At 40.6% G+C, this 26,925-nt stretch overlaps 1 protein-coding gene across 1 annotated transcript in view; it reads left to right on the top strand.

Annotated features, from left to right (window-relative positions):
- The window catches only part of LOC123984480 (adhesion G protein-coupled receptor A2-like), a 38,335-nt gene extending 18,329 nt beyond the window's left edge, over positions 1–20,006 (top strand). The window contains exons 3-7 of the mRNA XM_046071394.1: positions 10,369–10,440; positions 13,265–13,336; positions 13,481–13,552; positions 13,912–14,075; positions 19,714–20,006. Of these exons, the coding sequence (XP_045927350.1) occupies positions 10,369–10,440; positions 13,265–13,336; positions 13,481–13,552; positions 13,912–14,075; positions 19,714–20,006 (673 nt within the window). The remainder of the gene's footprint in view (positions 1–10,368; positions 10,441–13,264; positions 13,337–13,480; positions 13,553–13,911; positions 14,076–19,713) is intronic.
- The last annotated feature ends 6,919 nt before the right edge of the window (positions 20,007–26,925 follow it).

Genomic DNA, 26,925 nt, shown 5'->3' on the forward strand with positions numbered 1-26,925 from the left:
ATCTAGCCTTTGCAGCTTCATCATGAGTTCCCACCGCAGAAGCACTCAGTCTGTGAAGAATCTGTGTTTAATGGATGATGCTGGCATATTTTTCAGTTTTCATGCTGATTACACTGCATCAAATTTGACACTGTGTTATGTTAATGTCTTTTATAGATATATCGGATTAAAAATACATTTCACTGTGCAAAATAATTTTAGTATTTTTTAGTAGAACAACATTATAAACAACAAAAAATATCAACAGTATCAGTACAATATCATGTACAATTAGTGGAGTCAAAAGAACAAGTGCTGCAGTTCCTTCTTGGAATTATACCCTTTTCACAACTAGGCAAAAAAAAAAGATATAGTTAAACAGAAGACGGATTTTTCAACAATAACTTGAAACAATTTAATAATTATATATATTATATATTATATATATATTATATTTTGATATAACAATATAGTGAAAGTATTTTCGGGTTGTCAAATGTACACACTGCTCTTGAAATAAGCACATTCCTATTGGCTACAAGCACATTTTGTGTCTTGACAGTAGTGGTTATTTTCATTGTTATGGCTGTGGATGTGACAGGCGCTTTATTCTTAGCAGACTGTCTGTCTGACATGTTTTTTTATTAGAGCAGCAGCTCTATTTTTTTTTTTGTCTATTTGACCAAACTATATTTGTCTAGTCTGAGGAATTTGGAAGCAGGCTGAATAGACTGAGTGGACCTCAGCTCAGGGCAGACACAGTATCAGAATTCAGAATGGCTTCTGCAATTGCTCATTCTAAAAAGCACATGTCAGTGGTGTGAGGAGGCGTCCTTTAAAAAGTTTTGAAACTCCTGTTGTTCCCATCGCTGAGGTGACGTTTATTCAGTCTTCCTCGTGAATACCTCCTTAGGAGGTGATTGATGAAGGCGTGGCAAACTGCTGAAGGACACATTCTCTGGCTGGTTGTGCATAAGAATGTATGACAGGGTGAGATCCAGACTCACATGATCAGAAACCAAACTCACTCTGAGGTTATCCGCAATAGGTCAAAGGTCAGAGGTTATTAACATTAGAAAAAATAATAGCATTATTGACCCGCTGGAATCAATAATAGTTCATTAAAGCAAATTATCAATCAATCAAAGATTTTATGTCACTTTGTCAATATTCTTCTGCCATGATGCCAGTGTGAAAAATAATTTGTTCTTAATTATAAAAAATAGAAATTTAATGTCAACTGCTGATGTTTTTGCTCTGATACTCAAATTCTGGTACATTCCATTTATTTTTTTTTTTTTTACATATTTCACTGATAGAGGCAAAAGTACATGTAAATATTTTTACATTAAGATCAATCAATACATCAGATTAAAATACCAGGACATTTTCTGACTAATGTCACAACTCACTTTTCAACCTCTAGTAGTTTGTTTTATTAATTTGTAATTATGATGTGATTAAGTCATATTTAAATTTTAATTCTGCCTCGGCATTGGAAGACAGTTATTTAGAACTCAATCCAATGGTGAAGGATTGCAGATTTTCCTTTGTTGCGTAAAAGCACTTCTTGTTTTTTTCTGTTTACCTAAGAGAGGATAGATGAAGCCTTAAATGGATCAAAGTGTAGCCTTGAAATATGAATGGTTTTATTGTTATTTTACAGGACACCGTTGCTGGGTCACAGCTGAGGTGAAACATGTGAGCACCATGGGTGTAACCCATTTAATGACCAAGTTTGGAACCACAGAGAAGTCGGATTCTTCTTCCCCGCCTGATAAATTAATAGAAACATTTACAATATTTATTTCCAGTATGGGATTGTTGAGTTATTTCTGGTTTTTATTGTTTTGTTATGCTATTTGAAAAAGAGCAAGAGGCCTTGACATCAAAAGCATATCTTGGAAGAATTTGCTTCACACTCTCCTTGAACATTTGCTTTGTTCTGATAGAAATACCTCGCACTGAGGAGAGAGGAGTTCTAAAATAGGATACAGTTGCTGAGCTGTTAACCAAGAAAGTATCTCTTTCACAGTTCAGGGCTTCTTAGAGCTTTTTCTCCATCTGCCGTAAAATTGCTTATGTTGGTTTCTTGTGACTGTTTTAATTTTGAGTGTAGGCTGAAATGAAGGTGTCCTTACATAAGTGACTAGCTTTATTTCACTCCTTTCTGCTCCTCTAAGGCAGAAGGGAAATCTGAGAAAATCACAGCAAATATCCCATAAGCACTGCTCATCCACCCACTAGGAATAAATTGCTCTCCAGCGGTGTTTGAGAAATGTTAATCATCGCCCCAACTGGGTTCAGACTCTGGAAGCATTTAAGTGGCAAAGACACACATCTTTTCTTTGAAAACCTGTGTGATTTTATAAATCCTGTAAAAAAAACATGTATGCATCATATTACCAGCTTTACATAGATGGGTGTTGACTGTTTTTAATAGGCTATTTCATTGTGCCGTATGTCTTGCCAAGAAGATTGAATAATTAATGTATGCCCCCTGGTCCTATGGTGCTTACAGTAATATCTATATAATGCAAACACTCATAGAGGAAATTGACATTTGATGCTCTGGCAACGGTAGCTACAAGGCCTGTCACAATGCGTACACATTTGGCTTGTTTAATTGGACTTTAACTGTCTGACTGTGCACCTTTCCCCCCTCCTCAGTGAGCTTTCAACACATATTTATTTACAATCCTGTAGGTGGTTATTTGTCTCGGAGAGTGTTTGCTGTAATTCAGAGTGGGTGGCCTTGCCTTCCCTCAAAGCATCTGCAAACTGGCCCATGAAAATTTAACTCTTGTAATAAACAGACTCCACATTAGCATCAGGGTTAGCTTTACACAGAGGATGTGTCCGAAATCCCCTCTCATTCACTCCTCCCTACCCCCTATGTAGGGAGTAGTATGTAGAGCACTATATAGGGAGCTCACTGGCATAATAATAAAACAACACTTTCGGACACTACCCCGATCGTTATTTCGGTGCCGTTAATTACGTCATTGCCGTCAGTTTTTTCAATCAGCGCAGTGCACGATGGTATATATGGCTTGGTTAGTGACCATCGATTGTACACTACTTTTCAAAATGCATTCTGGGATACACTGAGTAGACTATATAGGGTATAATAATTATCACTATACATTTGGACAGCACTACAAAATGGCGAGCTCACTATGTAGTCCACTACATAGTGAGTAGTGGGTGATTTTGGACACAGCCTTAGTCTTGACATCGCCAGTTAGAGTTTTTTTACAAGGAGGATGAGAGATGTAAAGTAAGAAATTTTCTGCATGTTTTTCAGTTCTACTGCGTTGAAAAACACAAACATTTTGCTAATATTCTGTATGCTACTGTATCTGCTTCTATCTTGGTATCTTCACTCACGCTGCAACTACTTACTTTTATAATCACTTAATCTGTGAATTAGTTTTTTTGATTAATCATTTATTTTTAGTGGTGTGACGAGATTTGAGATTGGCTTCACGAGATTGAGACGATACAAGATTTTAACTCTATTTTTAAGAAATCTTTAATGTTGTATTATATGAAATTTTTTAGCATTAAACATTTTATTTCCTGCATTCTGATGAAATTTTCTGCACCAATTTCTGGTGATTTTTTAAGTTTATTTATATAAAGAGAAACACAAAATTCAGGTGGAAGGTGATGATTCAAAATCAAAAACAGAATATAGGTCAATGCAGCTAATAAAATCATCCCTGCTGAGTCATCATTTACGCTTTTCTCCTCTTTGTGTCTTTGTTTTGGGAAGTAACCTCTTTAAATGTGACTGTGGCACCTTTTCACCATAATGAAAAATTATTAAATTTTCATTTAGTTGTAAACTGTGAGGCACTGTTGCCTCACAGCAAGAAGGTTGTGGGTTCGAACCCCAGTTGCCCCGGCCTTTCTGTGTGTAGTTTGCATGTTCTCCCCGTGTCTGCGTGGGTTCAGGCTAGGTTAATTGATGACCCTAAATTGTTCTTAGGTGTAAATGTGAGTGTGACTGGTTGTTTGTCTATGTGCCCTGTCCAGGGTGTACTCCGCCTTTCACCCGATGTAAACTGGGATTGGCTGCCCACAGGATAAGCAGTTGACGATGGATGGATAAACTCCTGCACTTTAATAGTTCCTGTTTTTCAGCAGATTTTTTGCTCATGGTGAAAACTTTCTGCACATTCAGAATCTCTCCCACATATCTGTGTTCTCTGACATGTCCAGAAAATAGTCAGAATATTATGAGACTAACGTCATGATGAAGAAGTCTATCTGCCCTTTACTCTGTTGTGCATTACGGATTTGATCCCCTGGTAGTGACCCCCTTCAGACTGATTAGACTTGATCAGGCAGGAATCTCACCACACAGTGCAGCTCACAGTCTCAACAGAGCACGCTGCCTTTAGTTTTCAGATGTTTATGTTGCAAAACTCTACCAGCTACGTTACCACTTGTCACAGCTGTCTAGACCAGAGGTTTTCAACGTGCGAGGCGGGCCTCTCCAGGGGGACTCCAAACAGTTTCAGGGGAAGCTCAGTAAATGTAAGTGAAACAATATTATATTCCTTATTGCATACAGTAAGTTATCAAAAGGAGATCACAGAGAATAACCTACATGTGTGAGAGTTCAGAGATACAGTAGTTTTGGGGAACGGTTTCCCCCCCCATCATAGTCAGAAACAATCAAATTCCTTAGGACAGATCTTTTTTAAAAAAAACTATTTGTTTAGTCAGAAGTTATAGTACTATAAAACAATATTAGGTTATCTCATAGGCATGAGATCATGATCCAATAGGCATCCAGGAGTTGAGCGAAACTAACCAAGTAAAGTAAACTGTTATGGGGGGCGATGTTTCCCAAGCTTCGTCTGAGGGGAGGCCCGCAGTCTAAGACTTTGAAAAACCATTGATTGTATATAAAAAAAAGTCTGGACTCACAGCGTGAGCAGGTTCAGCTGATTACTATCACAGCGTACACTGGTGTCCGCTTATCAGTTATACATTTGTATTTCACTGTGTGAGAAAATTAATGTGTGGCTTGACAGCGTTGGAAAAATGTAATTTGTGTGAGTCTCGCGAGTCAGCTCGTCACACCCCTATTTATTAATTTTTTATTTATTAAATCCACACATTAGTAAACAAGCGTCGACAGCCATGTTAGCAGCTCTATGAGGCTGTAGGCTACTTACAGCTAAATGCTTAAATCAGAATGTTAGCATGCTCAAAGTTACTGTGTTAACTTTAGATTTTGACTTCATGATAATGCTAGATGAAAAGTAGAAAAGTAGTTACAGTTCATCCTGAGGAGGACACTAATGTCTGTTCCAGATTATCCACCCAATAGTTCTTGAGACATTTCACTCAAAGCCACAAAGGAAAAGTGAAGAAATCAACTAACGTCAGGATTTGCTAGGTGACTAACAGGATATAGGCCCAAATGCGCAACACTCCACAGGAATCAGGAATGAGAGTTCCCCAACCACTACCATGCTGGTGACTCACTTCACTAAATGAAAAATCAGGGACTCACCAAAGTAAGTAGGTTTCATCCGCTGTTAAACATGAATGTCTGCACATTTATATAATTCCATTGTAATCTATTCAATAGTTATTGAGATATTTCATTCTGGTGGGAGACTGAAACCGACCAGCAAATGTTCTGCATTTCTGCTGGATGAAACAGCTAAAACAATTGATCAATTATCAAAATTGGTGAAAAATTTTGTTTTAACTCTCCACTGTGTAGTATATTTGATCATCTAAAATGTGATAAAAAATGGATGTGGTTTGTTTGAGTGTGTATGTGTATTTATTTGGGAGTATCTGTGTATGTCTTCACTGCTCTGACCCAATTGTTAGCCCTCTGACACATATACGATTTGTGTACTGGAAAGAAGGTGCCTTTACCTACTCACATTCTGCTCTGGACACCAACATGCCACTGAGAAAATTGAAATTGAAGTTATATTAATGAATGTATGTCATCTTCTCATTTCATTAAGTGTGCATACAATCGAATACATCATGCAGCATCATTTTCCATTTGGATGAGTGCCCAAGTGGCCGCAGCAAGCTTCACTTTTATTTGCTTATGTTCTTCATGTAGAATTTGACCTTTTGTGAATCTGATGGTATTTTGATAATTACATCAACGCTGAGATCTAGTTAATGAGACTCTGCATGAATAAATACTGTTTGCCATCAAAGAGAAAGCACTGCTCTGTCTAGAGGCTGTGCCTGGAGCATGCGTGTGGTCTGGTCAATGTTAGTGTGTGCATTTATACTCAGTGTGTGTGCACACCTCCATGTCAGTGCGACTGTGTGATGTGGTAATCTTCTAGATTCAGGCAGGAATCTGCCCATTAGTGTCACATAGTGAGCAGGCAGATATCCCTGGGGTCACATGGCTCAGGGAAAATTGAGTAGGCTAAGATATACAGTGCAGTTTAAATCAATTGGGAAGGACTTCAGTAGCTTTTCAAACATTAACCACAAATGTTGGAGGTTATACTGAGGGCTGCTCCTGCTCTTCAAACATGCAAGGGCGGGGGAGTAGAAAATGGTTATTGTTTAAACATTCATCTCATTTGAGCTGCTACAGCTGTATCTACAGTGGATATGTGGGGCAAGTCTCCCCAAAGATAGTTATCATTTGTTTGTGTGTGTGTTTCTGTGTGTGTGTGTGTACCATAAATTCTCAAATAGTGGCCAGGGCTTTGTTTACCTCAACTGAAGAGAGAGGCAGGCTTTTATTTGAGGCATGCTATTATCAGAGCCAGTACTTATATTTCATTTCCCCTGTTTTAAGTATATTTAATATCCTGTATTTAGAAGACTCCCTCTGTTCTGAATTGCTCCACAGTGTTGATGGTAAATTCAGTCAATTGAAGCAATACATTTCAAGTTGTTCTTCCTGTATTCAGCGCTGTCATTTGACATGATAGTGACGTAGTTGGAGGCATGGAAGAACTACAGGCTACTTTAGCATGGATTTCTAGTCTCTGCCTCTGGGTAGCCAAAAGGCAAGCTAGATGCCACTCAAAAACAAAATGTTTCTCTTCACTTGTATTGCAAACTAGCTGCGTTTTTGTGGCGTTTAAGTATTTTTGTCACCTAATGCTATGTTTTGGGAGGTAACTGCAGTGCTAGCTCAGCTAGTGTTAGCTTTGTTGCTGAGTATGGAAGCCCGTTAGGTGTTCAATCTGTTTTACATTAAAAGTGTAGTTTTGTTTACAGCAACCTGTAAAAGTACAAGTAAAAACTTAGATCTAGAAGAGTACCGCATTTCTGTTATAAAGACAAACTCAGACTAACAAAGTGGTGAGTGGGGCATTGCTGTGTGAAAAAAATGGAAATACTGTAGGTGCTGGATATTCTCTGAGAATGTATTGGGAGGCTTGTGAGCATGTGTGCATCTACAACCTGTGTCATAGTGTGTTTTTATTCACGCCCCTACTATAAATTTTTGGAGTCTTGATGGACAGGTGAAGCTGTATGTCAACTCAAGTCAGTGTTTTCCAACTAGTTTCCAACTGGTCCACACTCCAAAGGTGGACCATGAGTTCTGCATGTGAGGATCTCCTGCTGCACACTACAATGTGAGTTTATAAAGTACAAGTAGCCTATGGATGCTGACTCTGTTGGTACATTTCTTCTCTTTCTTTTTTTCTTTTATTTATCAGAAACAGTTTAACACAACAGGTTTGAATCAGTCCACCACCTGAATTTTCTGTGAGGAGTTTGCTGTTCCTCTCACAGTCCAAAGACAAGCAGGTTAGGTAAATTCTCAGTGTGCTCATCTGTGTGTTAGACTGGTGATCTGTCCAGATGTAATCTCACTTAGTATCTTCTGGGATAGGCTGCAGCTCCTTGTGACCCTGAACAGGAAAGATGGAAATACATGTGAATGGGTGTAAAGCTAACTGATGCGTGATGCATTGACTCAGTGACTGAAAAGAAACATGGCCGGACCAGTTGGGAGTTCATACCAGTGCCCTTGTTTGTGTGTATGCATAGAGAGGAGGAGGACATAGGAAACAGAATTCATGACCATGAGTGCTGCTCCTTCCTAAATGAAAAGGCGGTGTTGTACCAAGGGTACCATTCTGTCCAGGGTTCACAAAAAACAAGAGCAAACATTTGGCTACATAGTGACAGTGTGAGGCCTCTGGTGCACTTCAGAGCTGGATTTCAACACAAACTTCACAATAATTATATGCACCGCTAATGATTCTTACAGTTTGTCAGTAAGCTCGACACGTCTGGTATTCCAAACAGGATGGAGCTTACTGTCAGGACATTACAGTTCATGCCAGACAGTTAATCAGAGAAAAGGATGCTAAATCGACTTTCAGATAGTTTCCTCTGATTGTTTTGCAACTTTCTGGCACCCATTCTGTTGCATTATGTAACAGATCCCACCCGTCTGGAACCTCAGCAGTTTATAACACACAACTGTGATTTATAACATTTATTTGCAGACACTTGTTGGCTCAGGTCTGATGATTATAAAAGGTTTTGTTCGTGATGCCATCGCTTGTTTTATGTGGCTTTAAAAATGACCTAATACAGGAAGCTAGTAAAACAAACAAGGCTAAATGACACTTATTATTTCTGTTGACATTAACATTTCTGTGGATAACAGAATGGCAACATCATGAGAAAAATCATGTTCACAATTATATATAATGAAATTAATATATAATACTACCCAGGGAACCTCATCTTAAGTTTTAAAATTGCTATTTAAAAACTGAAATTTTCAAAAATGTTATATTTCAACTTAAATGTTTTGTTTATTGATTTTCTTGGTTTAGATTTAGGGGATCTTTCAATTTGAGTTCTTATAAAGGTGTCCCATATGATCGACTCTGCTCATGGTTGTTTTACGTACATTATAGAATTGGACTTGGATATTTATTGGTACAGTAGTACATTTCCTGTATGGAGACTCACAGAGCAGTGACCTCTGCTCCTGGGTAAGGCAGACATTTGATAACGTGGAACGTTCTGAACATTCAGCAAATTCAGAGACGGCAGAGCACTGAGCTACAAGACGGTCCAGGATAAAAGGAGGTGCTCCAAGCACAACGGATGACCTTTTGACCTCCACCCTCCACCCGCTCTTTTGTAGCATATTGTACATGATCAAAGACAACTTTGGATGAGAGCGGAGATGAGAGCTAGCCGTTGGCCGACCTGACTGGACCAAGAGGCTAGTCTGTCAGGAAGGCAATTTCAACTTCCTCAGCCCCGCTATACCTTTCTGTGTGAATGAGGAAGACTGGGGGATGTCTACAGAAAAGCCTCATTAGTAATTCTGATTGTGAAAAGTCACCAGAAATAGAAAGCAGTTATATTCAGGTGCTGAGGTCAAACAAAGCACACAGATTCACTCAAACGCCAGATTAGCAAAAAAGGCACTTGACACCTTCTTAGATTAAAAAAAAAAACAAAAAAACCCAAATAAAGGTGGTGCTTGTCTGTTACGCATTTATGCGTTTTTTACCACAGGACTTGTGGTCTGGCCACAGCATGGTTGGAGAGCTGTTGGGGAGTGCTAATGGTGCAGACAATGAGTGTTTTAACCACGGACTGAACAATTTAACACAAGACGCGGATCATTAACCGTAGATAGTAGTCATTTTTCTGCCTCAAATGGCTTGTCTTCTGTATGTGTAACTAATGCTTTACATGTACTGAATTAGCATCGGTTTCTGTAAAACCTCAGCTTTTCATCTAGTAGTAATGATGTAGACATCCATGCTTCCAATGATTAGGCAAAAGGGAACATTTTGCTGCCAAACTGTCCCATGTGTCAAATAAAAATGACTTTTATTTTCACTTTGGAACAATAGCTGTATCTTTGATTGTCCCATTGGTTTTGTTTTGTTTCTTTTGGCTGGCCCTGGTCTGGCCTGTGTGACTGTTAAATTAAAAATAAAGAACTTTTGGGCTGAGCTACATTGTTGCTCACATTTGGAAAAAGGCACTACCCTTCTTCTCATTCTCATCACACTGGACATACAGTACAAAGTTAAAGGAAACCAGGGACACAATTTCAGGAAGTTTTCTTTGGCATGCAGAGAAACCCAGAGAGAAGATTTTTCTGAGATCCATTTTTAGTAGCGTCAGAGGTTTTGGGGTGGGGGTGGTTAAGGAGTGCCTGGTTGAAACCGCAAAATGTGTGTTTTTGCCTCTTGGCGGGATGTCGTCTGGGTCTTAAGCATGCAGGAAATGGTCTGTGCTGTCCAGCTAACAGGTGCAAGTTGACTTACTAATGAATGGCCACAGTATCAGCCAGTTCTAATAATATATTATAGATAGATAGATTGATAGATAAATAATTCCTGGTTTAACTTGACTCTTTTTATCTCTCTTCTCCAGGGACCTGAAGAATAATTTGATAAGTACAGTGGAGCCCGGGGCCTTCCGTGGTCTGCTAGCCCTGAGGAGACTGTAAGTATGATGAAGCCTTATAATAGACATGGGGGCAAATCCTCTGGCTTTAGAGACAATGAGAAGGGGTGTCTAAAGAACAGAGTGAAGAGAGGACTGAAACGTTTAACGTAGGCAAAGGTGCTGAAACTATTCCCAGTTTTTCGGCATCTTCTTTGTCCAGTCAATGCAACGCTGTCTTTCGTGTTAACAGGCACATTCACAAGTGGGAGCTGCCCGGTGTGAACACAGTCTGCAGGATTTGGGGCATTTCACGTTTTCCTATGGGTTTGATGCTGCTGTTATATAAGTGATTATAGAAAAGGATGTTCTATTTATTCTAGTGGCATTGAGCTGTGCCCCCTTCATCATCATCAACATTTTTTTCTTCTTAAAGAGCTTCAATGATAAAACAACTGTAATACAGAAGCTAAAAACTAACTTTTATTGATCATTTAATGTGGTCCGTCAGTCTAATCATATTTAGCATAGACATGAGGCTTGCTACAAATCTTTACTTATTATTGTCTAGAAATGTGAAAATCTCGTGTTGTTTGTATCACAATTTGTTCAAACTCAAGAGAGGTCAAAGGTAAAGGGAGGCAGCAGGATGAATAATAAAAATAAATCATTTTAAGTTTTGTTGAGTTGAAAGGTTTTTCAGAGACAGTTGTGTTGTGCATTATACCTTCGTCTACAGTATAAATAGACTAGTAGTACTGACGCCTTCTGCTGTCTCCATCTGTTAGGTGACCCTCACCTTGCAGGTTGTAGCGGTTCATTGAGAATCTCCCAGCTACCATTAACTACCAAGTGAGACTGTAATGGCAAAACCACAAATTGTATTGAATTAAGCAGAAATTCCGTTTTAGAATGAAAATATCCAAAAGGCAGTTTTACTGTTAAGAATATGACAATTGCAGTTTTAGTTTGCAACTAGGGATGGGTATTGCTTCTCGGTACCTTTATGGTACCGACCGAAACAGCCCGGTATCGAGTAGAACCGAAATGTCTCCAGTCAAACCAGTACTTCAGTCGATACCTAGGCCTACTTTATGTAACCAGATCGTGGCAAAAAATACTATTTGTATGGTTTTGCTTGCAGCCAAATAGGCAAATAACCCACCTAAAGAAAGAGAGGAGCATGCCTTATGTGCCTGCACCATGAACTGTATAAAAAAGGCCTGCATGTGTGGAGTCCAAGCATGATTTTAACAGCCGCTCACCTTCGGCTGCGTCTCAGGTATGTTCGTCACTGTTGCAAGTTTATCACCACAAGCTTGGCTTTCCCTTTGGTTTTATCTTCTGGTATCAGTTAACACTTCTCTTGACATTTTTATTTGCTCTTCATATCACTTGTCACTGATCGGTCGCTGCGTTCCATCACATCAATTAAAGGCTTTCGTGGCACAGCAGCAGTCAGCTGATTTTACTCATGGGGGCCTCCAGGCTGCAGCTGCGGCTGCTTCATATGTAGTTGTTTTGATTGGCTGGACTGCAGCCTCTCTACTCCTCTGCTTGTATCTTTAGTGTAGTTTAATGACTTGTTTAAACAAATTGCTTTCTTGTTTTATTCTTGTGACTGTCGTATTTACGTAGGTTTGCGGCTCACCACTAAAGGAAAAAGTGCTCACGCAGATCTTTCAATTCAGTTTATTGACTGAAAGTTAATAAAATCATTTTCCATTGTTTACTTTCAACACAAGTATCAAAACACACCTTAAATTTGTTTCCACAGCTTATTTGGTCACTAAACTATTTCACTCCTCTCTCATTCAAATATAAAATAACTCCCAAGCTGTAGTCTTTCCCCTTGTAGGCTAATACTACCAATGACAATGATCTAAATAGGATGGGGAGCGATGTGATACAATTTCTTATAATACTTTTTATGTAGCAGTTATTTGAAACAAGAAAAAAAAATAAAATACCAAACCTTGCTTCTCCATAACAACAATAAAAATAATATTAAGCTACTAATCAGGTGACATGTCAACAGGTGACATTTTATGCAAGGTATAAAAAAAAAAGTACCAACTCACTTGGTATCGGTATAACTTTAAGGGTACTGGGTTTGGTACTGGTATCGTAAAATTTTAAAGGTTACCCAACCCTATTTGCGACACACATAAATTAGAACAAAGTCTTTTTATTTCCTCTGTTTTTTATTAACAATATACATAGTAGGATTAAAAACTTAAAATATCTTATTCTGGCTGTAGTATTTTTTTTTAGTTTTTTAGTTAGTTTTTGGTCTGAACTCTTCTACTTGAGTAATTTTCTCGACGATTACTCTCATCCTGGCTTTCTACATTTAGGCTTCAGAGTGAGTGACATGATTGCAGCCTGATAGTTAGTGGGATCTGGGTTGGCAGAGATGCAAGCACTGAGTTAACCATGCTGATTCGGGGCGCGTGTGCGCCAAGCTCGGGGAGCAGCAGAGTGCTAATTTAAGTGCTCCCCAACTGGTGATTACTCGAGTGCTCTGCTTATTTTCCCACAGCTGCTCCAGCAAAGCAGCTCTTTAATTACAGAGTACGAGGGCACCGAGCCACGGACGCGACAGCGTTCAGCCACTCGGAAGGCCGCTGCAGTTGTGTGTGTTTTTATGTGGGGGAGTGTGTGCCAGCAATGGTTAGGAGGAGTGAAAGGTCACGAAAGGTCACGACAGATATTCCAGGAAGTTGAGTAGATGAAAATGGCACAAGTTTACTAACACAGCATTCACAGCTGTTAAATTCTCTGTGTTTTAAGAAGGCAAGATACTAACACAGATGCAATTTTGTCTCTTGGTCTGACTACTATATCAGTAAAATTGTTATCTTTACCTTTTTTGTCCTTATAGGGACCTGTCCAACAACAGGATTGGCTGTCTCTCCCCTGAAATGTTTCTTGATCTGGGCAACCTCTCAAAATTGTGAGTAATCCCTAAATAGACAACATGTGTTGCAGGCTGTGCAGAGTATTGTGTTTGATATGGATTTAGTAATGTATAACATAATGCAGTAGTGTGGCTTTAGTGCATGTGATGAGTGACCTGTTTTCTATTTTCGACAAACAGGAATTTATCGGGGAACATCTTCTCCACGCTGACCGTGGGACTCTTTACACACCTCGTGGCTCTCAGAGTGCTGTAAGGCAAACACAGATGCATATCATGCACATAAATGCATTCAGTTATCTAAGATATGGTTAAAAATGTATTTCAACCTCATTTGTTTTTGTTCAAGATACAGAGGCAAGGATAACCGTATTCCTTGCCAACATTTTGACTTATTATAGCATGAAAAGCACATGGGTAACTAATGTTAACGATGGCTCTGTTTCATGTACGTGGGCCAGTAAGCCATGTCATTTTATCAATTACACCTGTGTTTTTTCCTGTTATGACATCAGATTGTCACCTATTGGATGAATAAAGTCTGGTTGCTCAAATCCAGTAATACAATCACAAGCACACAGGTTGTAACTCTTTGCTGGTATTTCCTCCAGGCACTTCAGCACCGAGACTTTGTTCTGTGACTGTCAGCTTAAGTGGCTGCTCCTCTGGGCTCGAAGCAACTCTGTGAGGATTGGCAACGACACAGTGTGTGTGTTCCCTACCCACCTCCACGGACTGGAGTTTTGCAACCTGCGTGAACAGCAGCTCAGATGTGGTAAGGACTATAGGTGTTTGGTTACCACATAGTCCGTATAAGAAGTGGACCTAGTGGGTGACGTCACGATATGGATTGCTTTCTGGACTGCCAGCCTCGAGTATGGCCGCCATGTCGTTTTTTGCAACCAGCAGCACCGGACTTGACCTAATTTGGACAAAACGGTGGTGCTTGCTAGTTTGTTTGCTAGCTGCAGCTGTAATTCACATTAACTGTGATTTTAACCTGGATGCTAATTATGGCTAACTAAAAACTGGCTTAAAACAAAACGTACTTACTGGGAAAATGAACAGCCGACTCCTAATCAACAGCGCTGGTTAACTTTTACACAATGCAGTCGATAAGGGTTTCTCTAGCCTGATTGACATGTCGCCATGGTAGCAAAATCTTATCAAGTGAAAATCACTTACTGCACTGGCACTTGTTTGTTTCAAGCAAAACAAAGATCCTGTCTAAAATGCTTTCACTGAAATTTGAATGGGCATTTTTGAACTGAAAGCAGATGTTTCAGGCTTTAAGGCCAGATTGAATGGTTTCTTAAGATGGACATTTTGCTGAGCTCTGACAAAAAGATATTTGTAAGATAGGGGATATATTTACACTTTGCCTCCTGAGACTTCTCATTAGCAAGACAAATGTTGTATTTCCAAGTAGTTAGCACAATAAGAACATGATTAATTAGATCTATTCTGATAATAGTTTTTCCTCTCCAGTGTTATCTCTCTACCTGCTGTGAACTGTTTGACAAGCCTAATATCAGGCTATTATTTAGTGCACAGTTGCCAGAGAGAAAGCCCCAGGCAAAAAGTGTCTCGTAATACAGTCTTTGTGCGGTCTTTGGCCTACTATGTTCCACCTGTGTTGGGGGGCAGCAGTAGACTTAAAAGCCAGAGGAATGAGCTTGTGCTACAGAAGTTGCTAGTTCAAATCTCAAATCAGCTGAAGAAGTCAGTGCTGGGAAAATAAATAAGCTATGCTCTCCCCTGCCTCTCACTTTCTTTGTTGCCCAACTGCTTACTGGTAGTCGTTATACTGAAGTTGCTCAGTGGCCATTGGTGAAGACTAGTTGAAATGGGCCAGTTGCCATGGAATATGGAAAAGTCTAAATATAAATAAAATATTTAGACATAAAATAAAAAAGATTTAGAAATAAAATACGAGAGGTCAGGTGTGCTCCGCCAAACCTTCCCTATAATTAGTATAATTAATTAGTATAACTAATAATTAGTTTTGCTAAATGGGTGTGTTTTGCACTTGGCAAAACTGACTTTTAAGACTAAATGACTAACACATTAAGACAGACATTGTTGCAGTATGGTGTCTATCAGCAGCGGGTACATCAAACAGAGTTTTTAAGCAGAACAAAATGGCCACATTACTAACTGGAAGCTGCTAGCTACAGTAAAGAGAAATCTAAGACTTTACTTTTTTTTTTTCTCTCAAAGACTGGTTACAGACAGGCAATCTCCCCCTGCCTACCTCCCTGTCTCCCTATCTCCCAGCTCCGTGCTGCGGTCCACAGGGGAATTGTATCTCATATGTGATAGAATCATCCTCCTCTTCTCCTTACATCTGGTTCACGCACGGGATATTGCTGTGGAATGAAAATATCATTGGTTAGTAGTGGGGTATGTCTGTGTGTTTGTGCATGTGTGTATGTGTGAAGTGAAGGGACATTATATGCTCTGTATGCATCATGTGAAGCAGTTTGCAGAAGACTAATGAGGAGAAATCCCAGTCTCCCCCCCTACAGTTTGTGTTTTTTCATACACAGACAGTGCCGTCCTGAGACGTCCGCACCACAGACAATTTTGAGTTATTCTATGTAATCCTAATTATACGTGTTTTTCATTTGCACAGAACAATCCAAAGCAATTACAGGGTAATTCTGCGCAGACCACAGACAAAGAGCCGTGAGTGGTATCCAGTGGCAGGACACGGAGCGCTCCTTTCCAGCCCTAAAGCATCCATTATGGGATTACAATGATAACGTTCTGGGCTCCCTGCTCTCGCCAAGCTTGGATCCATCCTCCTCTCTACAGCACAACTCCATCTTACAATACCTTATTCATTCACTTGGCAACAAGCAGTTTTAAATTGGATACAGTGTAGTGCTCTGACAACCATATTTTTTTAATGTTATTTGATGGTTGTTATTTTCATATGGCTTGACTTTGTAAGGGAATGTTATACAGCTGTTTACACCAACCTTGTTAATGCCATGTGAATAGGATAATGCTCTGCACCTGATGCTAGGTTCTTGTTATCATCATGAAAATGTTCTTCTTCCACACTCACATACCATCAAAATATTAATATTTTTCCACTGAGATATTCCCCCATTGTTTTTATGAAGACGTGTCATAGAAGATGCATCTGTTTCTTTCTCCAGCGGCTCCAGCGTGATGACTAGCAGATGTCTGCACCTTACATTCCAGCAATGAGCCCTTGTCTCTATGCTGATACAGGTCGGGTAGTGCCTGCAAATGAGGGGGAACGGAGGAGCGCATGCAGCTTCCTGCCAGGATCAGGTGCTTCCTGTGTTGAGGTCAGGGCAGGCATCTGTTTAACTCGTCTAGCCCCGGCCTTCTGGACAGAAAGTCTGGAGCTAACATGGCATATTATGCACTGCAGGATAAGCCTGCTTTCTATAGCAGTATTTTTTTGCATGATGACACAACAGTGCAATTGCCCTTTATGGGCATCATGTCATTAAATTAAATTTCACATGCAGCCCAATGTCTTTTAGCCTGTGGTGTGTCTCTAATAATTTAATCATATAAAAATATCATGAAATATAACTCCACATAGTCTGCCATATGAGTCTTTGAAGTTCAGTCACACACCTCTTTTAGAATCAGTTGCTTTGAGAAAGGGATAATGAGGAGCATCAGTCTGAGAATGAGAATTTCTGCTCCATTTATTTTCACACCAGTTTTGGTATGAAATCAAAACTGAAAAGTTAATACTGTATTAGTAAACAAGGAAATGAAATAAACCCTCTGTCCTCATCCATCACTTATAACTTTCTGTCCATACAAGATTTTTTTTTACAAAAATGTAACAAGACTGTTGTAATGCTAACAGGTGCTGAGAAATATGGATGGCATGTGGCAGCATGTGAATAATTATAGACTTTTAGAATTACTTTTGATTAATAAATTGATTGACTTAAAATTATTTTACAAATTGAATTGATTCATTTTAATTTGCATTTCTATGATGTAGCAGCAGGAGCTTGGATTGGCCTGATCCCACATAGGACTGCTGCTGACACAGCCGGTGAATCAAAGAAACAGCTGGCCAATCAAAGCTCCTGTTGTCTCTCTGTGGGCTGGACATGAAAGTTTCAGGTGGCACAGTGTGTCATAGGTGTCATTTACACTGGGGACGCCTGGGACATGTCCCCACCACATTTTGAAATGGCTGATATTGTCCCCATCACTTTTTGAAAGCATTTGTTAAAAGCGTTCTGAAAACATAGCACCAAGAAATGAAAATGCTTTGAGAAAGGTTTATTTGAACAATAAGAAAATATGCAATGCAATATAGTTTTCCCTCATATAAAAAAAGACATTTTCACCGTAAATTGGAGCAGAAAATGTCTCCACAATGCAGGAAATTACCAGTTTAATGCTCAAAATCTTCTTAGGTAGGACCCCCAGACCCCCCTCACGTGCATTTCCACATAGAATATTAATAATATATCTAAATAGTGCCAAAAATCTTGTCTTGTTCTCGTGCATCATCACATCTCATGACCCAAATGTATCATCACGCCCCAAATCTGAGCCTTTATGTCCCCACCACTTTTCAACACAAAGTGACGCCCTTGCACTGCGTACACACAATGTTAAAACGTTGTTAAAACATTAACATGTTAAGAAGTGTGCAAACGTTAAAGCAGGAAACGCATGAATTGTGAGATGGAGAAAGCCTTTTAATGTGAAGCAGCAGCAGTGGGATGTTCCATGTGCATCAGCTGTAATTTTATACAGCTCTGATACGGCGTGAAGACGGTAAACAGTGAAGCTGTTATCAATGAGAAAAAATTTTTTTTTCCTGTAAATTAATTCTTGTGAAGAGAGTCTGAATCCAGCATGGTAATGGCAGACATATGCAGGCATACATATCGTCATGCCTCTGTCCCTGTCTATGTCTCTGTTGCTCTCCTTCTCCCAAACACGCACACACACACACACACACACACACACCAACCAACCAATAATTGCATTTTACTCTGGCAGTGTCCAACGGGCGAAGGCAAGCAGCCACGCTCTGATCCTTGGCTCAAAGAGTTGTTTCAGCAGTATCAGCATCAGCCAAGTCAACAGTCAATGGCCCCCATGCTGTTTCTGCTGTGAGTCCCCCGCAGGAGATAACAAAGCCTCAGCCACTGTTGCTGACAACTATCATGGACTCTAACAGGGTCAGCTCAAGTAATTACACAGAGATGTCATCATTGAAAATCCAATATTAGTGACACATTTTTAATGTTACTCTCGAAAGCATGGCATTTTTGATTATGTACTTATGATTATGGATAACTCATGTAAAAAATTGAGGCCAAAGCGCTAGTGGGTATTGTATTACCATAAACAGTCGCACTAACGACAATTTCCTGCTCAAGGGAAATGTTAAGTTGCGGGCCTTAGACATTCAGCCACATCACCTGACATTGATCTTTCAGTGTTTTGTTTTTTTTTACCAAACAAATGCATGGCGCTATAAAAGACTTTATGACCCATGTATCGAATTGCCTGTCAGCAGCAACATCCACAATTGATTGGAATACAAGCGAAGGCAAAGCGCTTGCTTACGCTGCTCTTTGGAGCATGTCCAAGGAAATGTCCTGTATGAACGAACACGGTCCGAAGGAATTCCCAAGGTGGTACAGTGAGTTGGCAAGGCTCTGTTCTAATCCTGGACCAAAAAACAAACAAAACAAAAACATAACACATACCCCGGTCTGTGCTGCCAAACCAGGCAGCACGGGCTCATCATGATCAGACATTGCATTGTCTTATACCAATGTCTGCTGTATGATCAGATCAATCAGGTCCTGACGGATTTTCAGTAAAAATCAAACACCCTGTATATTCTGGCAATGGAATAAACACTTTACCCTGACTAATCTCATTCTTATCGTAGCCTTATTCTCTGGCAAACAGGTCTGAGGACGAAGCCAGCTGCTAGGTAGCTAATCCTATCACTGGTGTTGTGGCAGGCATCCATTGTGAACATGTAAGGAGTCAAGGAGAGTCCAGGGGAGCGCTCAAGGCTGCTCCTTTATCAGCTGCTGTTCATCTCGCACAGCAACAGCAACATGTGGGAACGACGAGGGAGGAGTGGGACCTTGATAGAATGTATGCGTGTGTTTGGGTGTGTAGGTGCACGGCGGAAGAATGTATGTGTTTGTGGCAGTGAGCGCATATGAGTCTGTTTAACTCCACAATGTAGATGTGAACAGCATAGCATGGCAAGATAGGCAAAATCCCGCTGAAGACATATCCCCTAAAACCTGCATTTCTCGGGAGGAGAAACCTCTCGCTCTCTTCCTCTACCTTCCCGCCTCTGGAAGTGGGAAGGCAAGGTTAACAAGCTGACCTTCCTGTTTTGTCCTCCCCTCATCTTCCAGATGGACCTCTGGAGATGCCCCTCTTCCAGCTCATCCCCTCCCAGAGACAACTGGTTTTTCATGGAGACCGTCTACCCTTGCAGTGCACTGCCTCGTACCTGGACACGTCAGTGGAGTTGCGGTGGCGTCACAACGGCCACATCGTGAGCACGCAGGAGGACCGGGGCATCTACGTGGAGGAAACCCTGCTTCATGACTGCTGCCTGCTGACCAGGTACATGCAGAGGAGAGGAGAGTGGGCGGCAAGGAGGGAGGGGGGACGGATGGGGGAATGTGAGCTGGGAGCTGATTAGCTGTTGACTGGCCTGTTGCACTGACACACATTTCCAAGGATGTTTTGAACAGATAACATCAGAATACATAAACATTCTCATCATGTTACACAGAGAAACACAAACATGTGCACTTGCAAACTATGTCGAACACACATGTTCATTTACACACACAGACACTGCTCTCCCTATCTCTCACTCACCCGTAGGAGCTGCGATTTACCTTTTGTTATTGCCGCCCTTGATAAGGATCTGAAAGGACAGGACAGAATTGGCTTGGCAGCATGCCAACACCTCAGAGCAATCGGCGGCTCGTCTCTAGAGGTTGGCCGTCCAGCCGCTCCCTCAGCTCCGGTGGATCACTAACTGAGCGCACGCTAAGAGGAACAGATGCTGAATCATAATTGTGGTGATAAAATAGACTGGCAACACTAGTTTCGCACATTTTTTTGATAGAAGACGTTGCCACAAGCTTCCATCGCCTTCCTGTCTTTGTTTTCTTGGTGGTCTGCGGCGCCTGTGTGTGTGTATATGTGGGTGTATTGAGTGTGTGTGTGTGTGTTATAGTAAACACGTTTGACGTAATGCTGTGGCAACAGCGCACAGATGCAGGAGCACATTGCTGTTGATTACTTTACCAGCTGCCTGTTCAGAATCTACTTCTCTAACATAAATATTGATGTAGTGCTGACAGAAATATGTATCCCTGTGTCAGCAGGGGCCAGAACACCTCTTGTTGTGTGGTTTATTTGGCAACAAGAATGCCAGCCATTCTGCTCCATTTCCAGTAAGGCAGGGGTGTCAAACTCATTTTCACTAAGGGCCACATAAGCGTTATGGTCACGCTCAAAGGGCCAGTTGTAACTGTAAGACTGTATAAATGTACTTTACTGCATAAACAACTCCTTAACATATTGTAAAATAACATGCTCTTTATTTGATTATTTAGCCTTCTGAAGTTAAGGACATTTAACCCATCAGATGCAAAAATATAAGCAAGCACATTTCTTTGTTATTATAACATAAATTAATGAATTTATCAGGTTTGGAAACCCATGATACTCAATCAGTCTTTGTTATGTACTTTTCAAGTACATAACAAAGACAAATATCATCAAACTATTACATTAACTTCTCACTTTTTCTCAGACGAGAGGGGCAGAACTATGGTAAAACAACAGATGTGGCATTTGATAAAACAAACGGCTGCACACAGCCTTGCAGAGGGCATACATCCAACTATTGAGACAGATAGTTTTATTACCTGGAAAAATGCTGACGTATATTGTAGCCTACTCCTTCATCACAGACACTGCCTCATGCTCATAACACAAAAGACATAGGCCTAGTCTACCGGTTTTTCTTCTTGAAGCACGAATGTGTTCACTTTCCCATCGTTCATGAAACTGCCTTCCTTCTGCATAAATTTTGGACATTTTGGGACAATCATGAATCTTATAAGCTTTCGCGGGCCACATTAAATGACGTGGCGGGCCGGATATGGCCTGCGGGCCTTGAGTTTGACGCATGTGCAGTAAGGGATACAATTCCCCTGACTACATTTCGCCACAAATAGTCAATATTTATCTTTTCATTATGTACAAGCTTGCTGTTTGACATTCTCAGTGAGCCCTATGGTGAATACGCTGCCTTGAATAATTGGAATACAAGGTAGAGAGAGGGCTTTTAGTATAGTTTCATAGTCTTTGTCAGTAGTGACGTTTCTTTGCATAGTTTAATATAATAGAATTTTTATTGAGGTGTTTATCAATAGGGGTCAGTACGTTACTTTGTATCACAAACAGTGCAAGCAGGGTAGCAGGATAACAAGAGATTGGACCCAATACCAGACACCAGAGGCAGAGCAGGTGCAGTTCAGTTATTTATTGATAAAACAAGGTACACAAGCTTCTGGGAAGGTGATGCAGGTAATAGCCAGGTAGCAGCCCAGCACATGAAAAAAATCAAAAAGGATACAGGCATGAATCCAAAGTCCATTAAACAGGCAAGGTCCAAGGGAAAACACAGAAAGTCCAAAAACAAAGGGAAAATAACAAAAGGCTGGACTGTAAGTTTAAGAGAGGAACTGGCACTGAGTGAGGTGCACAGGCAAACTAAATACACAAGAGGTATAAGGATAACAAGGGACAGGTGCAACAAGTTAGGGCAGAGCCGACAATCACATAGGCGGGAAACGCAAGGGCAGGAAGTGTAGTGATAAGGAACAAGAGGTGAGTAACAAAGTAAAACAGGAAACACAGAATGGATGAATGAATGACACAAGGAAAAACACAACCTAATGCACAGAGCCGAACAACACAAAGACAGGAAGTGGATATAACAAAGACACGAGGAGTTTCCACTATGGGGGATCAATAAAGGAACATCTTATCTTATCTTATCTTAAAATAAAACAGGAAATACACAACAAAACCCCAAAACCATGACACTGTCATTCACTATAATCATTGCCTATCAGCAGTGAAGGACACTGAGCCATAAATTTCTACTTTATGCCACTTTATACTTATACTTAACTACCCAGTCCGAGACAGGGAAGTACAAGTGGTGACAGTGAACCAAAAAAGTAGAGGTAGCGGAGGAACGAGAGGTCCGGGAGTGCGAGGGAGAACAGCTAAAATTCTGACTGAATCTTACATCTTACCATTAAATGATGCTATAATCACATAATGAGTCTACACATAGTAGCTTTAAGTAAAGAGTCTGAATACCACTCTCAACACCGACTATCAGTAGACATGCAGTGAAACCCACTAATATCATACAGTAGTGACATTTAGGTTCGAGGTCACTGGCTTCAGACTCAGATGCCCATCAAAGAGAAGATGAATCCTCATTGTCCATTGTTGGATGTGACTGTGGGGAGAACTCCTTATGCAAATGACCCTCTGTGTTGGCTGTGGATTGACTGGTGATGTCTGTCAGCTCGTCTTCCAGCCTTCTGCTTCTCCTGTTCCATCAGGACAAACTTTACTTCTCCCCATCTCTCCCCCTACCCAAAATGAATCCACCAGAATTTTGACTACACTTTTCCATTTCAGTGTACCAATGAAACATGGTGAATTTCTCGTTGCTCCCATTCTGATTAGGGCCCCGCTTGCAATTATGCACGGCTCTCCTCTTGTATACACAAATAATGCAATTTTCTCCCCCAAGTGGAACCCATTCGGGTCATGTTGCTCTTGGCACCTAAAATGTTTCCCTCCTGTAGAAAACCTGCAAGGAGCAGACATCATTTCCATAGCTGATGAGTGTGTAACGGAGCTCGGTCCAACAAAAACAATCTGCTGTGCCTGGGCTGAACTTCACCCTTCACCCTGAGCCGTATCTTAAATTGCAGTGTTGAGAGAAACGTGTGGGGGAAATTAAAGTCCTGTGACTTCACTGGTCCAGAACTCGTTAAGTCAAGTAAAAAAACATATCTAATGTTTTGGCCTTTTGACATGCCAGATGCTGTCAATGTTCGTTTAGCCACAGTGGACAATATATTAGTCATTAAGGCCCGTGCTGATGTCGTTCACCTTGGATAAATGTGATCCGAGTCAGTCAGCCTTGCCCTGCATGCCCCATCAGAGAGCAGAGACTGAGTACACAGGATTTAGCGCGTGGCTTAAAGCCCTCGTCTGGATTTGTCGCACAATGTTGCAGCAATATGAGCGGAGATGCCAAAGCCTCAGTGAAGTGACCTCTTTGAAGGTGAACCCAAATTGCATAATTCTGTTTATCCTGCTTTAGGCTTTATCAGGCAAACGGCCAGTGTAGACATTCAAAACATGACATGATCTTTTACTTACTGAAACAGGCATACCATAAGGATTTTTTTTCTTTCCTTTTGTTTTGTAATGTTTGTTTTGTATTGTATTTTGGTATCTTTCAGCTCCCTCCCACTTTCACACTGTGCTGTGTCATTATAGCCTCTTATTTGCTGGCGCAGGTGGGCCGATAAGCTGATCCGTTTACATTGCTCACAGTGAGCAGCGGCAAAACAACCAGGCCCCATGAGGCCTGATGATTCTGCGATCTGGGCCAGACTCCTGCTGAGTAATGGTGTCAGGCCAAACTCCCAGTATTAGCTATGCTAGCGGCAGCAGTGGGACCAGCCTGTGATTCATGTTTCATTAATCAAACATTTTAGAGCCCTGTAGCAAGCTACAGCAGACACTTTGGATGTATCTTTCTTAATCCTCTTCATTTTTAATCAGGCTAATCTTGCACAAAATGAAGAACCTGGTTTGGAAATATTCCGGAAGGAAAAAGGAAAATGTCTCTTCCTGCCTCTTCCCTGTGATTCCTTCCCCTGGTGATCTTTCTACAGCTCTCTTATATAGAACTCTGCTCTTGCTTACAAACATACACTTTAATTCCTTTCAGATCTACCCACATCTCTTTCCTCTGTTATTGCATTCTGCTGTGTTTTCTTTAAATCCCTGCCTCTGTTGCACGTTGTGTTGTTTTTCCTCTCTTCTTGTTTTGTCATGAATTTAGTTGTTCGCTTGCCAGCTTTTTTGAAGCATCAGTTGCTAAGGAGACCAAATTTAATCATGTCCACACATATACAATTTTACTTCTGGGTTCATCACTTTACTGCTTGCCAGATTCAGTCAATAAAGATAACATAATAAGAGATCTTAGTTACATTAGATGAAGTTTAACAAGGATAAAGTGAAGTTCAAATTAAGCAGTCCACTTAATATACAGTGTAGAGTAGTGGAGTGGGTTAAGACAATGAGCTAATTTGATATGGATGCTGCTCCAAGTATATTCATTATAGCAAAGTAAATTATTTCTGTGCAGACACTCAGCATGCACATATGCTCCTGCATGTATGTTTTCATGCAGAATATATTACTCCTCTTGCCATGTAAATAATCAAAGAAACGGGCTTAAAAACGCACACATGCTCATTCCGAAACACAAGCTCACAATCAGCAAGCTTGGATGAAAATGTCCCAGCTTTGGAGCATTTGTTGGATAGAGGGGACAGATTGAAAGTTTACAGTCTTGTAAGCAACATTATGTAAACAAATTGTTAAATATCAGTGCACAAGCATAAATGTTCCTAATGAGTCCATGGGGAGCTGCTCCACAATGGTGCAGTGTTACTGTGGATGTAGGTCAGTGCTTTGTGTATGGCTTATGTGCCCTACTGCTTTTCACATGCTGGAGTCATTTCTTTATATGTTTATTATGTGAGGATGACCTTTTTTCTGAGAAGTATCCTGGTTGGATGGTTTCCTCTGCCCACCTTGTTTTGTCTGGGTGCAGCGGTTCACTGGGGACATTTGTGATCAGGCTGCAGCACAATACACCTACAGTGGTGAAGTTTTCCTTTGTGAGGTGGGAGACAGGGTGAGGGGGGGCAGTAGCTGAGAGAGAGGTGGGCGGTTGGCTGTGTATGTGTGTTGGGGTGGTTGTGTGTGTGTGTGTGTGTGTGTGTGGGGGGGTTATTTCCCTGTGTGTTTCCCAGCATTCAGACTGTTGGAACATGTTCAGCGATGATGTAACTGTCCCCTCTGCAGACTATTCATGCTTAGAGAGGACAAGTACATCACCTCTGTCTCACACACCTGCATGAATGTAATCACACAGGTGCCAGCACACGTGCGAACCACCAACCCCACCACCATCATCAACATCATCATCTTCCTCATTATGACCAATACACATTCTAATGAATCTGTACTGTACACGGACACCTGTCAGAATTTATGTGAACATTCTCCTAAAAAGTTAATAACTCGATAACCGATAATGCTTATTGACCTGTTTTTGAAACAGATCATCAGCTCAAACCAAGCCCCTTTAATTTGACATTGATAATAATCTCTGATCTACACACCTGGGGACATTTGTGAATTGAAAAAAAATGTAAAAAGTACTGTTAAAAGTTCATCAGCAAATGTGCTAATTAAATGTAAAGCAACGTTATGAGTAAAGTGTTAATTGCCTACATTATTTTTTTCTTGCTGGTGTTTGACTATTTAGACACTATTGAATTTGCAGCAAATACTTGAATAAACAAGGCTACGCATGGATGCGTGACATTTACAAGTCTATTTCAAGTCCCATACGCCGACAACACTTCTCATGATTCAGAAGTATTAGACAATAACAATAACAACTGCAGTTCTTTTAAGATAAAAAAGGATAATAATGTCAAACACTCACAAGTGCAGGCAGAAGGCAGGCGGATGATTGTTTACAGAAAAGCGATAGAGAACAATGAAAAAACCCACACAGCTCATATCTCAACAAACAAGCAGCACAGACATTTGTGGTATCCCGACAAGATCATGTGATGATGAAATCATGCATTTTTAGTTTGAGGCTAGGAGAACTTAAAGGACTCAGCTGGGAATCTGACTTATAACCCAGAAGAAATCAACAATGCATTCAGAGATTATTATAAAAACTTATATACATCACAAATTGACCCATCTAGCTCTAACATCGATGCATTTCTGAACAATATAGATTTGCCAAGGTTAGATGATGAACAGATCAGGGCTCTGGATTCACCTGTTTCAATGGCTGAACTCCAGGAAGCTCTCTTACATATGCCGAATAATAAAGCCCCTGGGCCAGATGGTTTTCCCGCTGAACTCTATAAGGAATTCTGGGAAATACTTGCGCCCACGTTCTATAGGATGGTTATGCAAATTAGGGGTACTTGCATGTTGCCTCCAACAATGAATTCTGCTAATATCAGCCTGCTCCTTAAACCAGACAAAGACCCCACACTCCCGTCCAGTTATCGCCCAATATCACTTATTAACGCAGATCTTAAAATCATCTGCAAAACCCTAGCAAGAAGGCTAGAGAAGGTCACTCCTGGTATAATACACTCTGACCAAACAGGATTTATTAAGGGCAGGCACTCCACCAACAATACACGCAGGCTACTTAACGTAATAGACTA

The sequence above is a fragment of the Micropterus dolomieu genome, linkage group LG15 (assembly GCF_021292245.1).
Source record: "Micropterus dolomieu isolate WLL.071019.BEF.003 ecotype Adirondacks linkage group LG15, ASM2129224v1, whole genome shotgun sequence".
Lineage (NCBI taxonomy): Eukaryota > Metazoa > Chordata > Actinopteri > Centrarchiformes > Centrarchidae > Micropterus > Micropterus dolomieu.